Source organism: Narcine bancroftii, chromosome 1, assembly GCF_036971445.1.
Source record: "Narcine bancroftii isolate sNarBan1 chromosome 1, sNarBan1.hap1, whole genome shotgun sequence".
Lineage (NCBI taxonomy): Eukaryota > Metazoa > Chordata > Chondrichthyes > Torpediniformes > Narcinidae > Narcine > Narcine bancroftii.
In genome coordinates this window covers 263,643,393-263,665,602 of record NC_091469.1, presented here as the reverse complement: position 1 = coordinate 263,665,602, position 22,210 = coordinate 263,643,393, and the positions used below count along the sequence as shown (strand labels likewise).

At 41.4% G+C, this 22,210-nt stretch overlaps 1 protein-coding gene across 1 annotated transcript in view; it reads left to right on the top strand.

The window, feature by feature from the left end:
* LOC138755614 (fibulin-1-like) overlaps positions 1-22,210 on the top strand; it is a 98,649-nt gene that overhangs the window by 36,353 nt on the left and 40,086 nt on the right. Inside the window, exons 6-8 of the mRNA XM_069921972.1 lie at positions 844-996; positions 8,960-9,088; positions 9,294-9,410. Of these exons, the coding sequence (XP_069778073.1) occupies positions 844-996; positions 8,960-9,088; positions 9,294-9,410 (399 nt within the window). The remainder of the gene's footprint in view (positions 1-843; positions 997-8,959; positions 9,089-9,293; positions 9,411-22,210) is intronic.

The following is a 22,210-nucleotide window of genomic DNA, read 5'->3' as shown; positions in this document are numbered from 1 at the left end:
CTGATGCAAATATTATTAACACTTAGCCCTTCCTAACAGTATAAAATATTTTGCAATTTGTTGCATTCATGATGCACATAATGTAGTTATATATCCATTTTGATGAAGTATAATCTGCAATATACATCTTCACATCTGTTAAAGAAGCAGCAAACTGTACAATGCTGCAGATATTTCAAAGCAGACCTCACCTTGTTATTAATGGTAATCGGCCACTTTGAATCTGTGTAGTCAACATAAAGGTCAAAAGAATAATGTTCACACATTATGAACTAGAGGCAGAATGTTAAACCCTAATCCTATTATCCATCATGCAATGGACTCCCACGCTGAAGAAGAATTCCAATAGACACATTTAGTAGCGAGAGTCAACACTAAGAAAGAATAATCTTTTAACTGACTATAATTTGGTCACAGATGAGGATAGTGATTTTTTTTCAATTACGTGTACATTGCACCATTATTGCCACAACTAATCTGCTCCGATGACCAATGACTGCAGTTTGCTGCAATCAAAGATAGCCCATTGCATTTCTGTAACTTTACCTACAGTAAAGGAGAGTAAATTTTGTTTGTCCTTTTTTTGTCTCTCTCCTGAGACCAATGTACAATATAATTTGCTATTCTGTTTGGCACTACCCAGTTGAGAAATTAGTTTAAAGGTTCTGTTATATTAGCCAACGGTGCCACTTCACCCAATTAATAAAAAAAAATCTACGCTCTTTTATTTAGAAAATCCATGGTGTTTGGATGGACCACAATTTTTCAATGTGGCTATTGCAATTTCAATGTGGATGGCTGTAACTCGTGGTAACTCCCTTCTTTTCCAATGTTCTCTTCTAGATGTTGATGAATGTTCCCGATATGGAGGACAAAGCCTTTGTCAGCAAATCTGCACGAACAATATTGGCAGCTACAGGTGCCTTTGTTATCAGGGATATCGACTCTTAGCCAATGGGCATTCCTGTGTTTCTTCAAAATATTTCCGTTTCAGTGGTGGGTAACGGTTTGTTATTAATTGGAATGTGTTGTTTCCAAATAAAGGTATATCACAGAGGTAGAATCAAAAATAGAAGATAAGTTAAACCAAATGATATTCAAAGTCTTTCTAAAAACTTAATTGAGGAGTCAAAATTGGAATTTAGCAATTTCTGATGAGTAAGTTTTTGATAGCTAAAATTTTATTAATTTTCTATGTACAGTTTTGTTATTTATTTGCCTTAAGCCTCTTTCACCGACTCCAGCATCATTTTTGTCATTGAATCACCACGACCCTCCACCCAATCAGAGAACTTGCTTTTTGATCAATTTTCCCTTCCCTCTTTTCTCGCAACTTAATTTTTCCTTTTTGTTGCCTGAACTGCTGAATGTTTGAAGCATTTTCTGGGTTTTTTTTGCTTGAGTTTTCTGTTTTTTTGCCCCATCACTTTTTTGCTTCCATTTTATTTTTAGTTCCACCTTATTCAGTATTTCAACACAAAGACACATTTCCTTTCAGAGACAAAAGACAACTTTCTGTACCTCTTTGAAAAGGAATTTAGCGTACTCAATGACAAGTCTTGTTTGTTAACATTTCTATTAAGTACAAAGCAATTTCTTTTTATTTTGATAGAAGTACTAAAAAAAATTTTAAAAATTGCTTTTGTTATCTTGCTCATCAAGAATATACATGAGGAATGGTTTAGGTTCACAAGGAATATCAAAATCTGCTGTACATTAATTGGGAAAATTGAAGGTAAAAAATATAAAATTATTTATTTATATATATATATATATATATATGTGTGTGTATATGTATATGTGTATGTATATATGTATATGTGTATATGTGTATATGTATATGTGCATATGTATATGTGCATATGTATATATGTGTATATGTATATATGTATATGTGTATATATGTGTATATGTATATATGTATATGTATATATGTATGTGTATATATATGTATATGTGTATATATATGTATATGTGTATATATATGTATATGTGTATATATATGTATATGTGTATATATATGTATATGTGTATATATATGTATATGTGTATATATATGTATATGTGTATATATATATGTCTGTATATATGTATCTTCCACCAGCGTTGTCTCCGCTCCATCCTCAACATCCATTGGAGCGCTCACACCCCTAACGTCGAGGTACTCGAGATGGCAGAGGTCGACAGCATCGAGTCCACGCTGCTGAAGATCCAGCTGCGCTGGATGGGTCACGTCTCCAGAATGGAGGACCATCGCCTTCCCAAGATCGTATTATATGGCGAGCTCTCCACTGGCCACCGTGACAGAGGTGCACCAAAGAAAAGGTACAAGGACTGCCTAAAGAAATCTCTTGGTGCCTGCCACATTGACCACCGCCAGTGGGCTGATAACGCCTCAAACCGTGCATCTTGGCGCCTCACAGTTTGGCGGGCAGCAGCCTCCTTTGAAGAAGACCGCAGAGCCCACCTCACTGACAAAAGGCAAAGGAGGAAAAACCCAACACCCAACCCCAACCAACCAATTTTCCCTTGCAACCGCTGCAATCGTGTCTGCCTGTCCCGCATCGGACTGGTCAGCCACAAACGAGCCTGCAGCTGACGTGGACTTTTTACCCCCTCCATAAATCTTCGTCCGCGAAGCCAAGCCAAAGAAAGAAAAAAAGAAAAATATGTATATGTGTGTATATATGTGTGTATATATGTATATGTGTATATGTGTGTATATATGTGTGTATATATGTATATGTGTATATGTGTATATATATGTATATATATGTATATGTATATGTGTATATATGTATATGTATGTGTATATATGTATGTATGTATGTGTATATATACCGGCACCACCTACGGCTCCTAGAACGCTTCCACCAGCGTTGTCTCCGCTCCATCCTCAACATCCATTGGAGCGCTTTCATCCCTAACGTTGAAGTACTCGAGATGGCAGAGGTCGACAGCATCGAGTCCACGCTGCTGAAGATCCAGCTGCGCTGGATGGGTCACGTCTCCAGAATGGAGGACCATCGCCTTCCCAAGATCGTGTTATATGGCGAGCTCTCCACTGGCCACTGTGACAGAGGTGCACCAAAGAAAAGGTACAAGGACTGCCTAAAGAAATCTCTTGGTGCCTGCCACATTGACCACCGCCAGTGGGATGATAACGCCTCAAACCGTGCATCTTGGCGCCTCACAGTTTGGCGGGCAGCAACCTCCTTTGAAGAAGACCGCAGAGCCCACCTCGTGTGTGTGTGTGTGTGTGTGTGTGTGTGTGTGTGTGTGTGTGTGTGTGTGTGTGTGTGTGTGTGTGTGTGTGTGTGTGTGTGTGTGTGTGTGTGTGTGTGTGTGTGTGTGTGTGTGTGTGTGTGTGTGTGTGTGTGTGTGTGTGTGTGTGTGTGGTGGGGGGGGTGGTGTGGGGGTGCGCCGGTGCACGTGTTAGAGTTGTTTTTAAATGCCTAATCACTGCTCAAAGACTTAGAAACGGTTAGACCAAGGGTGACTCAGTTAATGAGGTGGTTAGCACAATGCTATTACAGCGCCAGAACCCTATATTTAAATCCGGCACTGTCTGTAAGTAGTTTGTCAATTCACTCTGTGTTGGCTCCCTTAGGGTGCTCTGGTTTCCTGCCAACCTCCAAAATGCACCGGGGCTGTAGGTCAATTGGGTGTAATTTGGCGGTGTGGGTTTGTGGGCTAAAAGGTCCTGTTACCATGCTGTCTGTCTAAATATAAAAATGAATGACCTCAGACTTCCCAACTGCATGACCATCCATTTTTCTCAGTTCAACATACTTATTATCATCTGTTAAAACATCCTGTTGTACCTCTCTCCACTAATGTTGCCAGCAGCCCACTTCACTCTGTGTTACAAAATTACCTCTTGCATCCCCTCTGCATTTACTCCCAAGCACCTGAAAACTGTATTCTGCCTTCAAATTTGACCTACCAAAATGAACCACTTCACAATTTACAGGGTTAAATTTCATTTGCCACTTCTCTACCCAGGACTGCATCCTATTAATGTCCCGTGTAACCTCTGGAAACCCTCCAGACTATCCACAACACCACCAACCTTTCTCATTGCACCCTTACCAACCCAATCTTCCTCCTCCAGGTCATTTATAAAAATGATTACTGTCAGTGAAGTATTTTTGCAGTGCAGTCACAATTACAGAGCAGAAAATGCAGAAGCCAATTAGTGTACACTAAGCTCCCAAATGTCAAAATAATCTTTTTGTGCTGTTAACTGATGGATAAAATGTTTCTAGGACACTGGGGACTACACTTAATATCTGAAATAGAGCCACCTGCTCTTCAATATGCACCTGTAAAAGAAGACAGGGTATCAATTTACCAACCCTTTCAAAGTTTGGCACTTCTAACAGTGCCGCAGTCCCATAGTGCAATGTTAGGAATGTGTGCTTGGGTTTGCATGCCTAAATTTGTGTAATTTATTGGAAGTCACAACTTTGAGATTCGATGACAAGATTACATAAAAAGAATAGCTTTCTGGCAGGCAGGATAATCAAATTTCCTGTTCTTCTGTATTAGATAATGTGGAAGCTCATATTAGCATATTCCAAAGTCTGAGCAACCAGTTACTCAGTTTGCTCCAGGGCATTGCATAAAGCCCATTATTGTCCAGAGACTGCTGTAACTCTAGCCAACTTCTGGCAATTAACGTGCAAACTTTCTCAAAGTTGCTCAGGAACATCTGAAAATGATAGATGCCGCTCGGTGACTTCTGCAACTCTTCACTGTTGCTTCGGAGACTTGCATCTAGGTGATTCATTGTTTGATTTATTCTAAGATGCTTCACAATTATAAACTCTGATTAATAGTATCACTGAAGACCAATATGTTGGCACAGAAATTGGGTTGCATGGCATGTTGGAACCATCCCAAGATGCCTGTTTCGTCAGATTCTCGACTGACTGTAACATGCTCAAAGTTAAACCATCTCACAATCAGGAACTTAAAATGCAGACTCTTTAAGGAAACATATAGTGGAAAACAATAGGACTATTTCTCCTGTGGTGTCCCTTGATCTATTGCATTGTTAAATATACCCAGGGACTAAGCATCCACAACCACTGTGGTAGTGAATCCCACTTGATTTACAGCCTCTATGTAATGAAATTGCCAAATGAAGCACAGAACGTCCCTTGGATGCAGATCCTCTGGAAAAAGGAAACAGCCTTTTGGCATCGATTTTTGCCGACCTTTTCAGAATCTTGTTCATCTCGAATAAGATCACATTCTTCTAAATTCCAGTGAGGCAGGCCAATCCTACTGAAATTCTCCTCATAGAGAGACCCTTTTTTACTCTGGGAAAACTTCCACTGAAGCTTCACTGTATTGATCGTAAGATGAGTAGACTCTTGCTTGGGTACAGAGGCCAAAGCTATACATACCTCAGATACAGTTTCACTGAAGCCCTGTACTCTAACCAATTTTCAATGAAAGCTGACACACCATTTACTGCTTTAATTGGCTAGTTTCTGTCTCTCATGCCAAGAATTTGTGAAACATTGAATTTCTTTTGCCCAAATGGTTAAATAGTTCATCCAACAAATCTATTCAATTTTCACCTCACTCATTTATTTTTCCTATTATGTTCATTTAATGTATTTGTAGGTGTAGTTTTAAGCTGTTATATATGTGCTTTATTTCACTTGCTGCCATTACATTTGTCCTCCTTGGTCACCAGTTCTGCTTTCTTTAAAATGACTGACCAGTTTTATTAATCACTTCCTTAATCATTCCTGGCCTCACGGGTAGTATTCCTGAACTTTACAAATTTTTATTTGATGTAAGATGAGATTAAGGGAGGAATGGCATTTAATTTTGTTGATGTAGAAGTTAATGGTCCTCCTCTACGTATTTTATCTGACCTAATAGTGGTAGCAGAGTGCTTATGTCATTTGTACTAGCAATCTTGAGGTTTGAAATAATAATCCAGAGATCAGATTTCAAATCCACCATGACTGTTTGTGAATTTGTTAATAAAATAAGTCTGGAATAAAAATAGTTACCAGCAAGATAGGCAAAGCTGCCATAAGTTTGCTGTAAAACACAAGTTCATTAATGTTCCTTATTGATTAAAACTTGCTTTCCAACCTTGGTCACTCTCATTTGTGATTTCAGACCCCACTGGTAGCCAATATTGCAAACATAGGAATAGAATAAAACTGGGTGGACTATAGATCAGATTCAGAAGTGACAAAGTTGCCCGTTACTTGACACGAAAAAGTCTTTCACACTAACATCTTGAAACTAGTGGCTAGATCGAGAGAGTTGTTCACTGATTAGTCAAGCCATAAACTTGCTGTTAGGTTATCAGCAATCATTTTTGAGTACTATGTTATCAGGTCAAGGACAATCATGGAAAGAAGCTAATTACTGCCTGCTATCCTTGTATTAATCAATGATTGTCTTTGAAGAAACACTGGGTAAGGGTGCATAATGTACTCTGGATGTGTATAAAATTAGGCAACAATCATATCTGACCTATTGCGTTCAAACTGGACATGTGGGCAAGGGGAGAAACCGTTGAACAATATGCTTGTTGGAGATGAATCCACTACAATAGTCTCAGTATGAGTGAACACTACAGTCTCTGATCGGAAAAAAGCATCCACCCAAAGAATACTCTTCAACATATTGTGAAAGAATGGTCAGTAATTAAGGAAGATCATCATCCTCAAAGATATCATAGCTCAGCTATTGACCTGAAAAGGTAAGGTTGAAATGTTAGTAACCATGTTGAGGAATAGCAACTGTAAGAAAGATGCATTGAGCCTCATCTTGAGATTGCTAACATCAGTGCTGACGAGCAAGTTAACATGATATGAAATCAGGGAGCATTTCAATTAGTGGAACACATCGAACATTTTTGCTGAAGGACTAAAGAATTGTGTTCCATAATTAGACGTGCCTCAAGCCAATAAGCTACAACAATGGCATCAATCCAACAGTGTGGAAAATTGACTAATTATTTTCTATTGAAGAAAAGAAGCCACGTTCATTTTGATAAATTTATGCTCTGTCAATCATTAAATGATGGAATCCATTGATGCTCTTGTCAAATAACGCTGAACAATCACACACTCACTAAGCTCACCATAGCCCAAGGTCCAAACCCGGATAAAAGAACTGAATTCTGCTGGAGGAAGCGTCCATGGAGAGAAATGGGCAGTGGATGTTTCAAGCTGAAATCCTGCTTCAGGACAGAGGAAGACCGGCAGCATTAACCCATAACACTGGTGCCAGCGAAGCCCCTTGCTGCTGAATAGTTAGATAAGCGCTAGAGTGAAAGTTGAAGTCGTTAGGAATTGACAGAAGTGTGACTATTCGGATTTGATTCGTACCATCACAAAACGCGGTTGTAAATATTTTACACCATTTGTTTTTAAGGAAAAGGGGTATTCCGACAGATTTAAGGCCTGTAACTGTGGCCGAAGGCAAGCTACACAACCACGCCTGATCATCGGCTTGAAAATGGCCCCAGAATTATCAAGACCTTAATAACTTGTCAGCACTGAAGTATGTCTGCTTCTGGAAAGAAGCACAACTTTGTGATGAAACCGCTTTCAGTTGAGGATTGCTTTATTGGTATTGTCCTGGTCACTGCTTAATTAGTAAATTTCTTTCCACAAAAGACTAGACCTGGAGATGTATGATGATTGTGGTTTGTTCCATTCCCTTCACAGCCTGCATGGAGCAAGCTGTGAGCAATATTCAGCCCTGGGCTGAGAAATGACGAGTAATATTTATGCTGTGCAAGTGCCCATCAGCAGTTTCCTCTTGATATTTAACAATATATTTAAAGAATGGTAAGTCTTCCTTATCTTGGTGTATCAGTGAGGAAATGTACTGGGACCTCTGGTGCAGCAGGTTTCGTGGTGTTGAGAGTGGGGACAGGGTCTTTTTGAGACAGGCCTGGTTATAGCCACTGACTATAATTTGTCGTGCATTGGGGTCGGCCATCTCTTCTTTACTGACTGCATCACCTCGCTCCACAATGGCTGTTTGTTCGGCATCGGGAGGCATATAAATTCCAGTGAGAATCGCGAATGAGAACTCTCAGATAGAAGGGTCTGAATTTAATCAAGATTTGCTCTAATGCAGTGGAGCAGAAGGTCCACATGATCCCAAAATTCGTGCACCAGCCAATATTAACTAAGAAGCACACACCATCCTCTCTCTCTTTCCCATGAATCTGAGTTCTGGTCCAGTCTGTTAATGGTGATACCCTCTGGTTGGATCGCGGCATCCCATGTGTTCTCTTTTAGCCATGTCTTGGTGCAGCAAACAACTGATAATTGTCTCACTGTTGGTGATAAAGCAGCCTTGCCGTGAGGTTGTTTATTTTATTTACTAACAACTGGACATTCGCAAGAAGTCTGGACAGTACAGTCTGATCCCCAGCTCTCATGCCATGATTCTGGCCTTGACCTTGATGGTGGCCTTGCCCTTTATGGCCTCTGCATTCTATTTACACTCCTGCATCCTTGAAAAGGCAGCCAGTGTATTGAAGGAGCCACCCCCCCCCCCCCCCCCCACCTCCACTGGCCACTCACTTTTCCCTCCTCCCACTGAGCAAATCTTTTAAGAGTGAGAGATCACAGCCAACAGGTTCAAAACTGGTTTCTTCTCTGCTGTCATTGAGCTCCGGAATTAACCCCACATTATTGCTACTATTGTTATGTTTGAATCCATCTTTTCACTGCAACACTTCACACTGTAACATACTCTTGCTATTCTACTTTGTATTGCTGTATAGACATTAAAGTTGACTTGCTGGATAGATCATGAAATGAACCCTTCTCATTGCATAAAATGACACTGAACATTACTGTATGCCATCAGAATGCCACCTCTTTTTCAATGTAATGTGCTTAGGGTTGTTCTGAGGTTATGAAAAACACTATGAACATGCTCTTTCTTGTTCACTTAGGGGTTTCGGCTTGGTGTGGGGAATATGGTTGTGACATGAGCTGCAACCATGGTGGCTGTGAGGAGGTCTCTCGTGTCTGTCCTGATGGCTTCACCATGATTGAAACCAGCATTGGAATTAGTTGCAAAGGTAGAAGGTTGATTGTGGACCTGCTATGTACACTCTTCATAAAGGGGTTTGTTCCATTGTCTCAGCCTGTTTTATTCCCAGTTAATATAGTAGTGCGATACATAAACTACAAGAATACTAAAGTAATAAGCAAATGTCTGCTCAGAGTGGTCTTATCTTTGATCCACCTATCATTCTGAACATTGTCAATCTTTGTCTCTTCCAGATATCGATGAGTGCTCCACAGCCTCTTGCAAAGGGCAGTGTGTGAATAAAGAAGGCGGATTTGTGTGTGACTGTGGAGCAGGAATGCAGCTCTCCCCTGACAAGCACAGCTGTGTAGGTGAGGGGAAAAAAATGTACAACATTTCTTGTTAAGGTTTAAACATTGTTCTGATTGCCTCAGACCTGTGCGCGTCAAGAAGCCTTACTTCAAAGGAGAGCTGGAATGAAAGGAGGGAGGGTGCAGAGAGCAAGCAAGAGTGCAAATCTTCTGGTTTTATCTCCTTTGTTTAGTAATATAGTTCTATCAAACTTTGAAGGATTAGAATATGGTAGGCATGAATCTTATCTTGCTCAGACACATCCTAACCACCAGGATTCCTGATCAAAATACCCCTGTCTATACATGCCAAAGATAAAGATTCACACATATTGTATAAATGCACACACAAATGCATATGTGCACAAATAACGCACACAATCTTTGTCATGCTCAGAATATTTATACTTGAAGGTGTGAACCTTTATGTGCAAGCACAGTATAAATGCATGTAAATTCACTTTGTAAAATGAAACAACAAATATTTCTCCAAATGTTTTGCTTTTTTTTCAAGAAGTGTTCATCTCCCTGAGACAATAACTTAAAAATGCCTGAAATATCTGCATATCAGTAAGGAATTTGAATGTGGAGAGCCTAGATGACCTGCACTTCAATTCCATTGTTTATATTGATCGCTATTCACCTGAGCATTTTTTGTACTCAACTTGAGTTTTTGGATACCATGTAAATTTAATTTTAATTTGGATCTACAGCTCGGTAACAGGCCATTTCATCCCATGAGTCCTTGCCACCCAATTTGCACTCAAATTGAAGGAGCCCCTTGTACATTTTGAACGGTGGGAGGAAACCAGAGTCCCTGGGGAGAATGAACAAACTCCCTTACAACATGGGATTTGAATTCTGTTCCCAATCGCTGGCGCTTTAAAGGCATGGCGCTAACCACTACGCCAACCATGTAGTTCGCCTTTAGGTGAAAGCAGGATCTAAATTTTTTTTAAGGGAAAGCAGAGATATTTGAAGAAGTGTTCCCAGCTGCATTCCAGTATTGATGAAATGAACAATTAAGAAGTGAGGTTTCAAATATAACTGCAGGTCTTGGAGTTGGAAGCAAAAATGCTGGAAGAGCTCGGCCTTGGAGCATTGAGGAGGGATCACCGACCCCAAACTTTGACTAATTTCTCTTACTACAGATGCTACTTGACTCACTGAGTTCTTCCAGCATTGCCTAGGAAGTGGGATTATATCTACTGTTTCTTTGCAAAGCAAATGAAGCTACTTCTCCATATCTAGAAAAGCTAAATTATTCTCTCTTTGTCATCATTAGTCTGGTATGTACTAAATAGAAATATTAAATTGTTTGTGAAACGGAGCTAGAGTAATATTCATTGACGTGATTATGGTTTGCACAGCAATCCTGGTTCTTTACATGACTATGATGTGTTGGATATAGACTTTTCATCTTCGGCAGCTGGACTTGAATGACTGCTCATTCAGATACCGAAAAACATCTTCAATGATTTTGTTTAGTTTTAACAGCTCTTAGCATGAATGTCCTTGTGGCATTGAATCTCGCATCACTTGATACAAGTTAATGTTATTAACAAATGGGAATGGCAAAGTTATTTAAGTGCTTCTGTAATAGCATTTCCTCAACTTCGAATAACAAATACACTTAGAGGAACAAGGAGTGTGGTTTTCAACTGCAATTCTTTCAGTTGGAGGTCACTCAAATAGGTTGTTTAGGATGATCCTGGCAATGTAGGATTTGTCCTTTGGGTGCCACGACTTTTTGCCACCTTGTTAAGAAGTTTGTAAATTCCAATTACTTGTTATTTTTCCAAAACGGGTGCTGGATACACTTAAAATACAAATTACTTCAGATGCTGGAAACATGAAATAAATGTGGGAATGTGGGATGATTTGGCAGGTCAGGCAGTGTCCGTGGAGAGAGAATCAGATTTAATGTTTCAGATCAATGACCCATCATCAAACCCTTACCCAAAACACGCAGAAATGCTGCAGGAACTCAGCTGGTCCGACAGTGTCAATAGAAGATAAAGATCTATTTCTGACGTTTTGGGGCCTGAGCCCTTCCGGGAATAAGCAAAGAACAGGAAGGCGTCAGAATAAAGACTGAACACTGGCTAGGGGAGGAGTCCGTACCAAAAAAAATATAATAAGAGGAGAGGTGAGAATTGACTTTGGCTCCTTGAAAGAAGACAGAGGGGAGAGAGAGAGAGAGGGCACACTGGGGGAAAGGGCAACAGGGGGAAGAAGAAGAGGGTGTGTTTAACGGAAACTGGAGACTTTGATGCTAATGTCACCTGGTTGGAGGATGCCCAGACGGAAGATGAGGTATTGTTCCTCCAAATTTTGGGTGGCTTCAGTCTGGCAGTACATGAGACCATAAACAGACATGTCAGCAAGGGAATGGGCTGGGGAATTGAATCTACTGTATCTGGTGCTCCTGTGGTGGAGAGATTGGGGTCAGACTGGGAGATCACTTTGTTGACCACTTCCACTCTGTGCACTGCAATAGCATGGATCTCCCAGTGGCCACCCATTTCAATTCCCCATCCCATTCCCATGCTAGTATGCCTTTCAATGATCTCACGCACTACCAGACTGAGACCATCTGCAAATTAGAGGAACAACACCTCCTCGTTTGTCTGGGAACCCTCTAACCAAAATCAATTCTCACTTCTCCTCTTATCCGCTCTGTGATGTAAAATGTTGTCAGTGATCAACTGATGGTTGCTAAAGATGGACAATCAGAATGTTCCTTAAACTGACACCCAACATTCCATCAACATTCCAGGTGTTCATTGCTGTTCTGAGATTCTACAGCTCTTCCGCTGGTCATGCAGAAGGAAAACTTCAAAGTCAAGATTATTAAATTTTTTTTTGAAAATTGTTTGGTTACGAATACTCTAGTTCAAAGGATAATCCCTATCCCTATTGTGACTTTCCATTCCTGTGGGATTTTTCCCGTGAGACTTCCTGTTTTCAGTTTCTTGTTGCACATTGGGTAAATCATGACACATTGGGCCATACCCAGAAATGAGCTAATTCCTTTTCAGTTATTCTTTACATTTTGTCTATTCTTGAAAGATATGACCCATTTTATAATCTAATTTACCCATTAACCATGGAATGACGATCAACGAACAGGAATTTAACTGATCAAACCACTGATCTACGTATATTTGAGAAACCAAGCTAGATTTTTTTTTAATGTAAATGGTACAGTGGTGTGATCATATCTGCAACTTCCACACCATACTAGCCATCAAACTGTAAGATAACGTGAATAAATGTTTTATCTTTGTAATCTGTCCAAGAATATTCTCAATTTTTCAGTTTGAAGATATGATTTTGAAGAGCTAATTTGGAATATGTGCTTTCTTTAGGGAAGAACATGAAAGAAATGACAGAATCTGGATTACTGATATTTGGCTGCCCCATTTGCTCTGAAAAACCAATGTCTAAATGAGAATGCATGATTTTCACAGCTGCAGAAAATGTTATTGTCATCATTTCCTTTTGGCAATAGCCTGCTTAAAGCAAGAGCACTAAAAGTTAATTACCTATTTTGTGGAGGGAGGAATGATTTTTTTTCCCCCTCTTCTGCCCAGGTTTGTGAAATAAATTGTTTTAGTTAGGACAGACATTGAGCAATGCCAGCAAATCTCCCATGCTACTGAGATCCAGTTTCATACTACAAGAGATTATGATTAACACAAAAGTGGCATGGTGGGTATAGCAGTTAGTGTAATGCCCTTACAGCGCCAGCGATTGAGACTGGGGTTTGAATCCTGCGCTGTCTATAAGGTGTTTGTACATTCTTCCTGTGTCTGCATGGGTTTTCCCCGAAGGGTCCGGTTTCCTCCCATGGTTCGAAATGCACCGGGGGTGTAGGTTAATTGGGTGGGTCGGACTCGTAGGCCGAAATGACCTGTTACCCTGCTGTATTTCTAAATTTTTTTTAAATTAAAATTTAAATTAAAAAAAAATTAGAGGCTCCCACCATTACAGTAGGTGGCATTATACCTTGTCTCAAAATACTGATTGATGCACAAAACTTCATCAAGACCGATGTTCTCCAAATATTTTTTAAAAAAAGCCACATTGGAGGAGTAATCATTCCTTGATTATTTTCCCCATTATTTGTTGTGAACTTCCTTTTTATGGAAATCTTTTCTGATTGTACTCCAGAGGTCAGGAAGAGGTGATGGTTGGTGGAAGGTTGTCATAACATCACACTATGATGCAAACTTTCCCTCTGCAGCATTGCTCAGGACTTGTATTCCCTGAGACTTTCACTTTTTGGTTGGGTCAGTTTATTTTTTTCCCTTCAGTGAGGGAGCCTATAAAACTGATCAGTAGCTTCTTCATGGGTTAAAAATAGGGGTTGAACTCTTTCCTTGACTTGTCAAAGACTGAGGTCAGATTGAATGTACTATTCTAGGACCAGAATCTTTTTCCATTGCAAAAATGTTAGTTATTAATATAGAATTGGATGGAGCTTCGTATCCTGATATTTCACAGATTAGTAACCTGTTACTGGAGAGGTGCAAGAATCGAGCAGGTTTAAGGCCAGCAGTAAGCAGGGAAACACTGATATCAGGAAACTCTGTTACAAGTCTGAGACTAGGATATTGGAAAGTATATTAATTTTTTTCTATCACATCTTGCTGCAAAAAGCATTGAAACATTTTTTGACTTAAAAAATGGCCTTAGATCTGGAATTACAGTAATATATTTGCACCGGTAGAGGCTTGCAAGTTCGTGCAATGATATTGGCACTGATATCACTCCCCCTGAAATAAGCATGAATTGAAAATACGATTGACGTTAATTTCCTTGAAGAGCCGTGATCTTATCCATGACCTGGCACTATTTTCTCTTCCACCTCCTGGGCTGTTTAGGATGTTGTTGCAAGGACTAGCTTTACCAGTCTGTTGTTTTTCAGAATGTACCATTTATCATGGAACCTCTTACCGAATCAAGCATCTTAGGCACAGAATGTTGATTTTTGCATAAAAATCTGCAGTCACATTCACTGCCTCTTCATTACACAAATGTTCAGGAGTCCTATTGTGAAGTTTAATATTCTGAGCAAAATAGGCCATGTGACCTGAATCTAAACCACAAAATTTACTAATTTCATATATTTGTAATTTTTCTCACCTTTTCAGAGCATTCCTATGTGCAGTTCAGTTACTTGATTAATGTGAAGTACTCATTATTACAGCTGTTTGCAGATTGGTAATTTTGGGGGTCTGTGGTGATACAACCACTGGACTGTCTGTATTTCCTTCCTGCCTTATGCAGGGAGCAACCCACTGGAAGCTGGCTCCACCTACTCCCTGCCAATCACCGGCTCCATATTAAGGTTCACGCCGGCCCTTGTGTTGGCAGTAGAACACATGGAGCCAGAAGCGAAAATGAACCCTGTGTGCAAGTTTTAAACTAATTAAAGCGTGCAGTACAGCCTTTGAAGTTTGAGCTTGTTTGTTTGCACTGCAGTGCATCATAGGGTCAAATGACAGGAACTACATATTTCCCATGGAAATGTTCTTGTTGCATAACAATTGTGCTCACCACCTGGACACGCTGTCAGATTCTCTGCTCTTAATAGTCACTGGAAATCATCGTTCCCAGGAGAGAGCAAAATCAGGTTCAATTACATCCCCCTGTGCAGTCAAATAACCAGCCACACTTGTTGTTCAGTCTTTTATATTGAGATTGACCACTTGTTGAGATATTAGAGGGCACCTATGGAGCAAATGGCATTTTAGAACATAGACATTACAGCACAGTTCAGGCCCTTTAATCCATGATGTGTGCCAACCTATATAAACTGACTCAACAAACTAATCCACCCCTGCCTTACCCCGACAATCTTCTACTTTTATTGCATCCATATACCTGTATCAAAGTATTTTAAATGCCACTAATGGTTCAACCTCCACCACCACCTCCAGGCACCCACTTCTCTTAAAAAAAACTTGTCTCTGACATCTTCCCTAAAATTTCCTCCCCTCACCTTATACAGATGTCCTCTGGTGTTTGCTAGTTTTTCCCACTCTATCCATGCCTCATAATCTTGTAGTCCTCTATTAAGTCAGCTCTTAGCCTTTGCTCCAAAGAGAAAAGCTCTGTTAAACCTTGCCTCAAATCATGTTCTCCAATCCAGGCAACATCCTTTCAGGCTACCTTGTTATGCTTTCTCCTTCCTCTTAACTAGCTGTTTCACCTCATTTGTTACTTTATTCCACCAATGGTGCAAATTAGGAATAGATGTTCTCGGCGAAAAGCAACAAGTAACGTGAAGGGTGTTTAGGAGCCACTTGCGCTGTCTCAGTGGGACAAATCTATCCCGAACCCTGCGCAAGAGGCTCCTAAACACCCTTCACGTTACTTGTGTGCTTTTCGCCGAGAACATCTATTCCTAATTTACTCTTTCCAGTTCCTGCCTAATCCCATCGTAATTAGCTCTTCCTTGATTAAACAATTTACCATTTTGTCTCCTCCTATCTTTGACCATCGCTATGCTAAGGGTCAGGGAGTTGTGGTCACTTTCACCAAAATGCTCGCCCACCGAGAGGTCTGTCACCTGACCAGGTTCATTACCCAATACTAGACCACTAATGGCCTCGAGGATCTTCGAGTCGGCTTGTCTGCATACTGTGTCATGAATCCTTCTTGGACAAACCTGACAAATTCTGCCCCATCTATTTGTCTTGCTGTAAGGAGGCGTCAGTCAATATTTGGGAAGATGAAGCCAGAGTTAGAAGTGAATTTAAAAAAATTGTGTGAGCAATATTAAGTATATGCATTTGGAGTCGAGAGACAGTTTTCCACAAATCATTTTTAATCTAGAATTGAAAATGTTTCATCAAACCAATGTTATAACAGGCCATGAGCTGTAACAGAGATTTCCTTAATTTATTGGCATGACACTGGGAAAAGCATGATCTCCCAACAATGGATGTCTGTGTCTAGATACTTCATGAATTACATACATAACATTATACAGCATGTACTCTGACCCTGTCTTTATATTAGTTATCCTTTTTGATCCATCAAACTAATTTTTTATTCCTGACCAACTTTTAAGTTAATCAAATGTTGGCCTGCTGGAGTAATTATGTCTGATTTTGTTAGTTTAGGCCAAGTTGTGGGAAGCTCTTTATTGCTGTCATGGTCTCTTTTGAAACAGTAGCTGTGGGAATGATGTTGCCTTCAGATAGATTTATCTAATGGATGGGTTGTGACAGAGAACTGTCAGCTTGCCAAATGTATTCCCCAGCAGGCCCTCTGTGGGAAGACATGGCCACTTGCCAGCTGGTTACCGGCCAGTGTCAAAATCCACTTTAAAGATAGTTTCAGCTGCTACCTGTTCTTGGACCATTGCTTTAACTGTACATTTCATGATACCTATCTTGAAAACTGCACATTGTATAGCGCACGTGAAAAGGGAGCAGTGACATCATAATAAAAAGATGACAACTCAGTGGGAATGATGAGGTGTCCATGAAAAATAATGTTTCAAAATGTTTGTTTGAGGAAGTGCAAACAAATAATCTTTACTCTTAATTTGTGATTCAAGATGCTATTTATTGTCATGTATACAAAATACAATCTTTTTTCCTTTGTCTTGTAAAGGCGTACAAAGTGGTGCTGCTAGCCCTGCACCACCATCAAGACAAGAAAGAAATGAAAAATAGAGTCCCTACAGAGATGTTGTGTATCCACAAATCCCACCGTCACCTCTGATGCCACTCCCTCCTGTGTCCCTGTAACCCCTATCACCGCATAGCCCCTGACTGGTACTGCAGTGAACCTGAACTGGACTTTGAAGTCACCCTCCTTAGCCCCCAGTATGAAACATCAAAAATAATTAGGAAGCTGTCAGCTCCTGAAGCTCACCTTTAGCACCTCCACAAACCCCAGTCCTGTTAACCACTTCCCTGAAACTGGTCACCAGCTGCCTGTGGCTTGGTGTGAGGCTGAGATCGTGCTGGAACCTGGCCTGTTGCTGTGGTGTTCCAACCTGTATGACCCTCTCCAAGGCTTCGTCTCAGTGGGGCGGGGAGGTTCTCCTGCTCTGTTGCCCTTGCAGAGATCCATTGCTTCTTCAGAGCTCACAAAGTTTGGGCTGCTGAATGTGGACTCTGTGGATCCTTGTTGTAAAATCCACTGCCAGTTCTGTTCCACAGGCAATTTAAACCTGAATAAGGAGGCCAGGTGGTATGACCCTGTGGAGGAGTGTTAAAAGGCTGTTTCTTTGGGGTTTTTTCTCCTCATCGCCCCACCTACCCACCCTTTCTCTCTTCAGGCCTGCACCAGTGGCAGCACTGCCATCTTAAATGTTTCTTCGGAGTAGTCCCATGATATACTTTGGATTGACAATAATAGAGAAAATATTTGTGGTGTCACATAAGGTGAGATGATATTGCTGTTGTTAAAGCATAGCAGTTCATGAATGCCCATGTCGTGTTGAATATGAGGTCATGAAAGTAGATTCTGTGAGCGGCATATTGATGAAGGTAGGAGATTACAAGTACCTGCCAGGGATAACTATGTCCAAAGGAGATTTGCCCAATTCATCATTTATTATATGCTGATTATATGCTGAAGCATCATCTTCTTCAGCATGATGCTGAAACAAGCCATGAAAGACCTCAACAATGAAGACGTTGTTTTACATCCGATACCGCACGGATGGCAGTCTCTTCAATCTGAGGCGCCTGCAAGCTCACACCAAGACATAAGAGCAACTTGTCCGTGAACTACTCTTTGCAGACGATGCCGCTTTAGTTGCCCATTCAGAGCCAGCTCTCCAGGGCATGACGTCCTGTTTTGCAGAAACTGCCAAAATGTTTGGCCTGGAAGTCAGCCTGAAGAAAACTGAGGTCCTCCATCAGTCAGCTCCCCACATCTCCATCGGGCACACAGAACCCAAAACGGTCAACCAGTTTACCTACCTCGGCTGCACCATTTCATCTGATGCAAGGATCGACAAAGAGATAGACAACAGACTCGCCAAGGTAAATAGCACCTTTGGAAGACTACACAAAAGAGTCTGGAAAAACAACCACCTGAAGAAACACATAAAGATCAGCGTGTACAGAGCCGTTGTAATACCCACGCTCCTGTTTGGCTCCGAATCATGGGTCCTCTACCGGCATCACCTACGGCTCCTAGAATGCTTCCATCAGCGCTGTCTCCGCTCCATTCTCAACATTCATTAGAATGACTTCATCACCAACATCGAAGTACTCGAGCTGGCAGAGTCCGCAAGCATCGAATCCACGCTGCTGAAAACCCAACTGCGCTGGGGAGGGTCGCATCTCCAGAATGGAGGGCCATCGCCTTCCCAAGATCGTGTTCTATGGCGAGCTCTCCACTGGCCACCGAGACAGAGGTGCACCAAAGAGGAGGTACAAGGACTGCTTAAAAAAATCTCTTGGTGCCTGCCACATTGACCACCACCAGTGGGCTGATATCACCTCCAACCGTGCATCTTGGCGCCTCACAGTTTGGTGGGCAGCAACCTCCTTTGAAGAAGACCGCAGAGCCCACCTCACTGACAAAAGACAAAGGAGGAAAAACCCAACACCTAACCCCAACCCACCAATTTTCCCTTCCAACCGCTGCAACCGTGCCTGCCTGTCCCGCATCGGACTTGTCAGTCACCAACGAGCCTGCAGCAGACGTGGACATACCCTTCCATAAATCTTCGTCTGCGAAGCCAAGCCAAAGAAAAAGAAATATGCTGATATAAACTGGCACTGTGTTGTCATGTCAAGTCTGGCAGCTCACCTAAGCGCAGTTCGAACCAGCTCAGAAAGTCACGGGTGAACTGCTGACATCAGCAACTAGGAAAGGTCTGACTGTAGGGCGAACCACGACGTGGAAGGTGACATCACTTCTGCCCCACGGCGCACGGGGATTCCTGGTAGGAATTTTTAAAACGTGCACGTGTGAACAAGTAAACAGTTTTCCAACTGGACACTGGATACAGCGCAACTACAAGTCCTTCTAAATACAGATCGCAAAAATTAGACATGGGATAAGAACTCCAATAATCAATCTTTGCACTTATCCAATGCAAATCTATTTCTTTAAATGAGGAGACCAAAAATGTCCATTATATTCTTCTGCCATGTTGGATGGTCATGATATCTCAATGAAATCTATTGAAAATTACAAAATATCTCCCAAATATCCAGTATTCTTTCAATTTAGAATCTCTGTTGGAATGTCTCTGATGAGATGACTTTTCAAATGCATATTTAATGTTCCATTCCCATGTTAAAGCCTATACCAGCAAAGTGGCAAGTTTGACTGGAGTCCATACCGCAGTGTCCTTAGCTTGCATTAGGAATTCATCACTCTACCTGACCAGTTACAAAAGAGGGGGTAAAGGCAAGGTGGCCAGCATTTTTGAATTCCCAAATAGAATGCAGTAAAAGCATGTGTTAAACACTAAGGCAGATCATGTCCTCAAATTGTGGGGATGAGAGCAGAATCATTCAATGTTGAAATCTTCAATTAAATCTCTAACCAGGCTCGATCATGAAGTCTGCACTGATCACTGACCTGTTTGCATTAATCTTGTATGAATCCCAAAGATTTTTAAAAAATTCTTTGCACATTTCCATCAGATTCTACCATTCACCTGCAAACCAGAGCCAGCTTCCAACCTGCACACTTTTAGAATGTGAGAGTAAACTGTAGCACCGAGAGGAAATTTATCTGGTTAGAGAAAATACCAGAGGTCAGGATTGAACTTTGTCTTTGCTGTGGTGAGGCAGCAATTTTACTGGAATGTAAAATACATTTTAATGAGTTGGCCACATTTGTTCTTTCACGTGACATAGGTTCTTGCCAGGATATAACTGCATTGATGATGGTTTCTTGTACCAAATTAGATCCATATACCAATGGCAAGGGTCCTGCATGGGATGCATTGATGTGACATTGATTCGGCCATTCACTAATGAATGGAATGTAACATAATTTTAAATAATTCCTTGTTTATTAGATGCTTTTCAAGTGTTTGGACTTCATCATCTATAAAGTGGGCTTCAATGTGTGGATTTAGTTTGGAAGGTCGATGCAATTTAAATAAAAAGTAGCTCCAACGCAATTGCTTTCAGAAAACCTAATGCACTGGATTTAGAAGGCATCTTGTTTGGCCACATCCTGAGGGTAGATTTAATCATTCATGTTGATGTTATTATCCAAGGCTAGAAACTCATTTTACAAAAGTCATTAAAATCCTTGCATGTTCTTTTAGAAGTTTTAGGCTAGCGTGTCCAGATCCTCTAGCAATGGAGAGGAAAAAAAAAGTAGACGGAATATGGTAAAAGGTCGGGTCAGATACAGCAATGAGCTCTCTGAACCCTTCTCCATTAACAATGGCATGAAGCAAGGCTGTGTTCTGCCATCCTCATGAAAGACCCCAACAATGAAGACGCTGTTTACATCCGGTACCGCACGGATGGCAGTCTCTTCAATCTGAGGCGCCTGCAAGCTCACACCAAGACACAAGAGAAACTTGTCCGTTGCCCATTCAGAGCCAGCTCTTCAGCGCTTGACGTCCTGCTTTGCGGAAACTGCCAAAGTGTTTGGCCTGGAAGTCAGCCTGAAGAAAACTGAGGTCCTCCAACAGCCAGCTCCCCACCATGACTACCAGCCCCCCCACATCTCCATCAGGCACACAAAACTCAAAACGGTCAACCAGTTTACCTATCTCGGCTGCACCATTTCATCAGATGCAAGGATCGACAATGAGATAGACAACAGACTCGCCAAGGCAAATAGCGCCTTTGGAAGACTACACAAAAGAGTCTGGAAAAACAACCAACTGAAAAACCTCACAAAGATAAGCGTATACAGAGCCGTTGTCATACCCACACTCCTGTTCGGCTCCGAATCATGGGTCCTCTACCGGCACCACCTACGGCTCCTAGAACGCTTCCACCAGCGTTGTCTCCGCTCCATCCTCAACATCCATTGGAGCGCTTTCATCCCTAGCATCGAGGTGCTCGAGATGGCAGAGGTCGACAGCATCGAGTCCACGCTGCTGAAGATCCAGCTGCGCTGGATGGGTCACGTCTCCAGAATGGAGGACCATCGTCTTCCCAAGATCGTGTTATATGGCGAGCTCTCCACTGGCCACCGTGACAGAGGTGCACCAAAGAAAAGGTACAAGGACTGCCTAAAGAAATCTCTTGGTGCCTGCCACATTGACCACCGCCAGTGGGCTGATAACGCCTCAAACCGTGCATCTTGGCACCTCACAGTTTGGCGGGCAGCAACCTTCTTTGAAGAAGACCGCAGAGCCCACCTCACTGACAAAAGGCAAAGGAGGAAAAACCCAACACCCAACCCCAACCCACCAATTTTCCGCTGCAACCGTGTCTGCCTGTCCCGCATCGGACTTGTCAGCCACAAACGAGCCTGCAGCTGACGTGGACTTTTTACCCCCTCCATAAATCTTCGTCCGCGAAGCCAAGCCAAAGAAGGAGCTGAATGGGATAGGTAACAAAGGTGAGAAGAAAATTAATCAGTTTTAACTCATTTTTAAGGCAGAATATCAAAAAATTTTAAAATTGCAATAATTAGCAGTTTAGTCCCTGCATGAGCATTACTGGACTGGATTCTGCTGGTCATTTATAGTGCTAAAAAAGTATTCACAGATTCCTAATGGTGTAGATTCCACTGACTGGGCCCGTTTTCTACATATTGAAGAACGACGGGGTGAATTTGTTCTGGTTTTATACCATTAGAGCAGGGGTGTCAAACTCAAATTCACGGAGGGCCAAAATTAAAAACTTGGACTA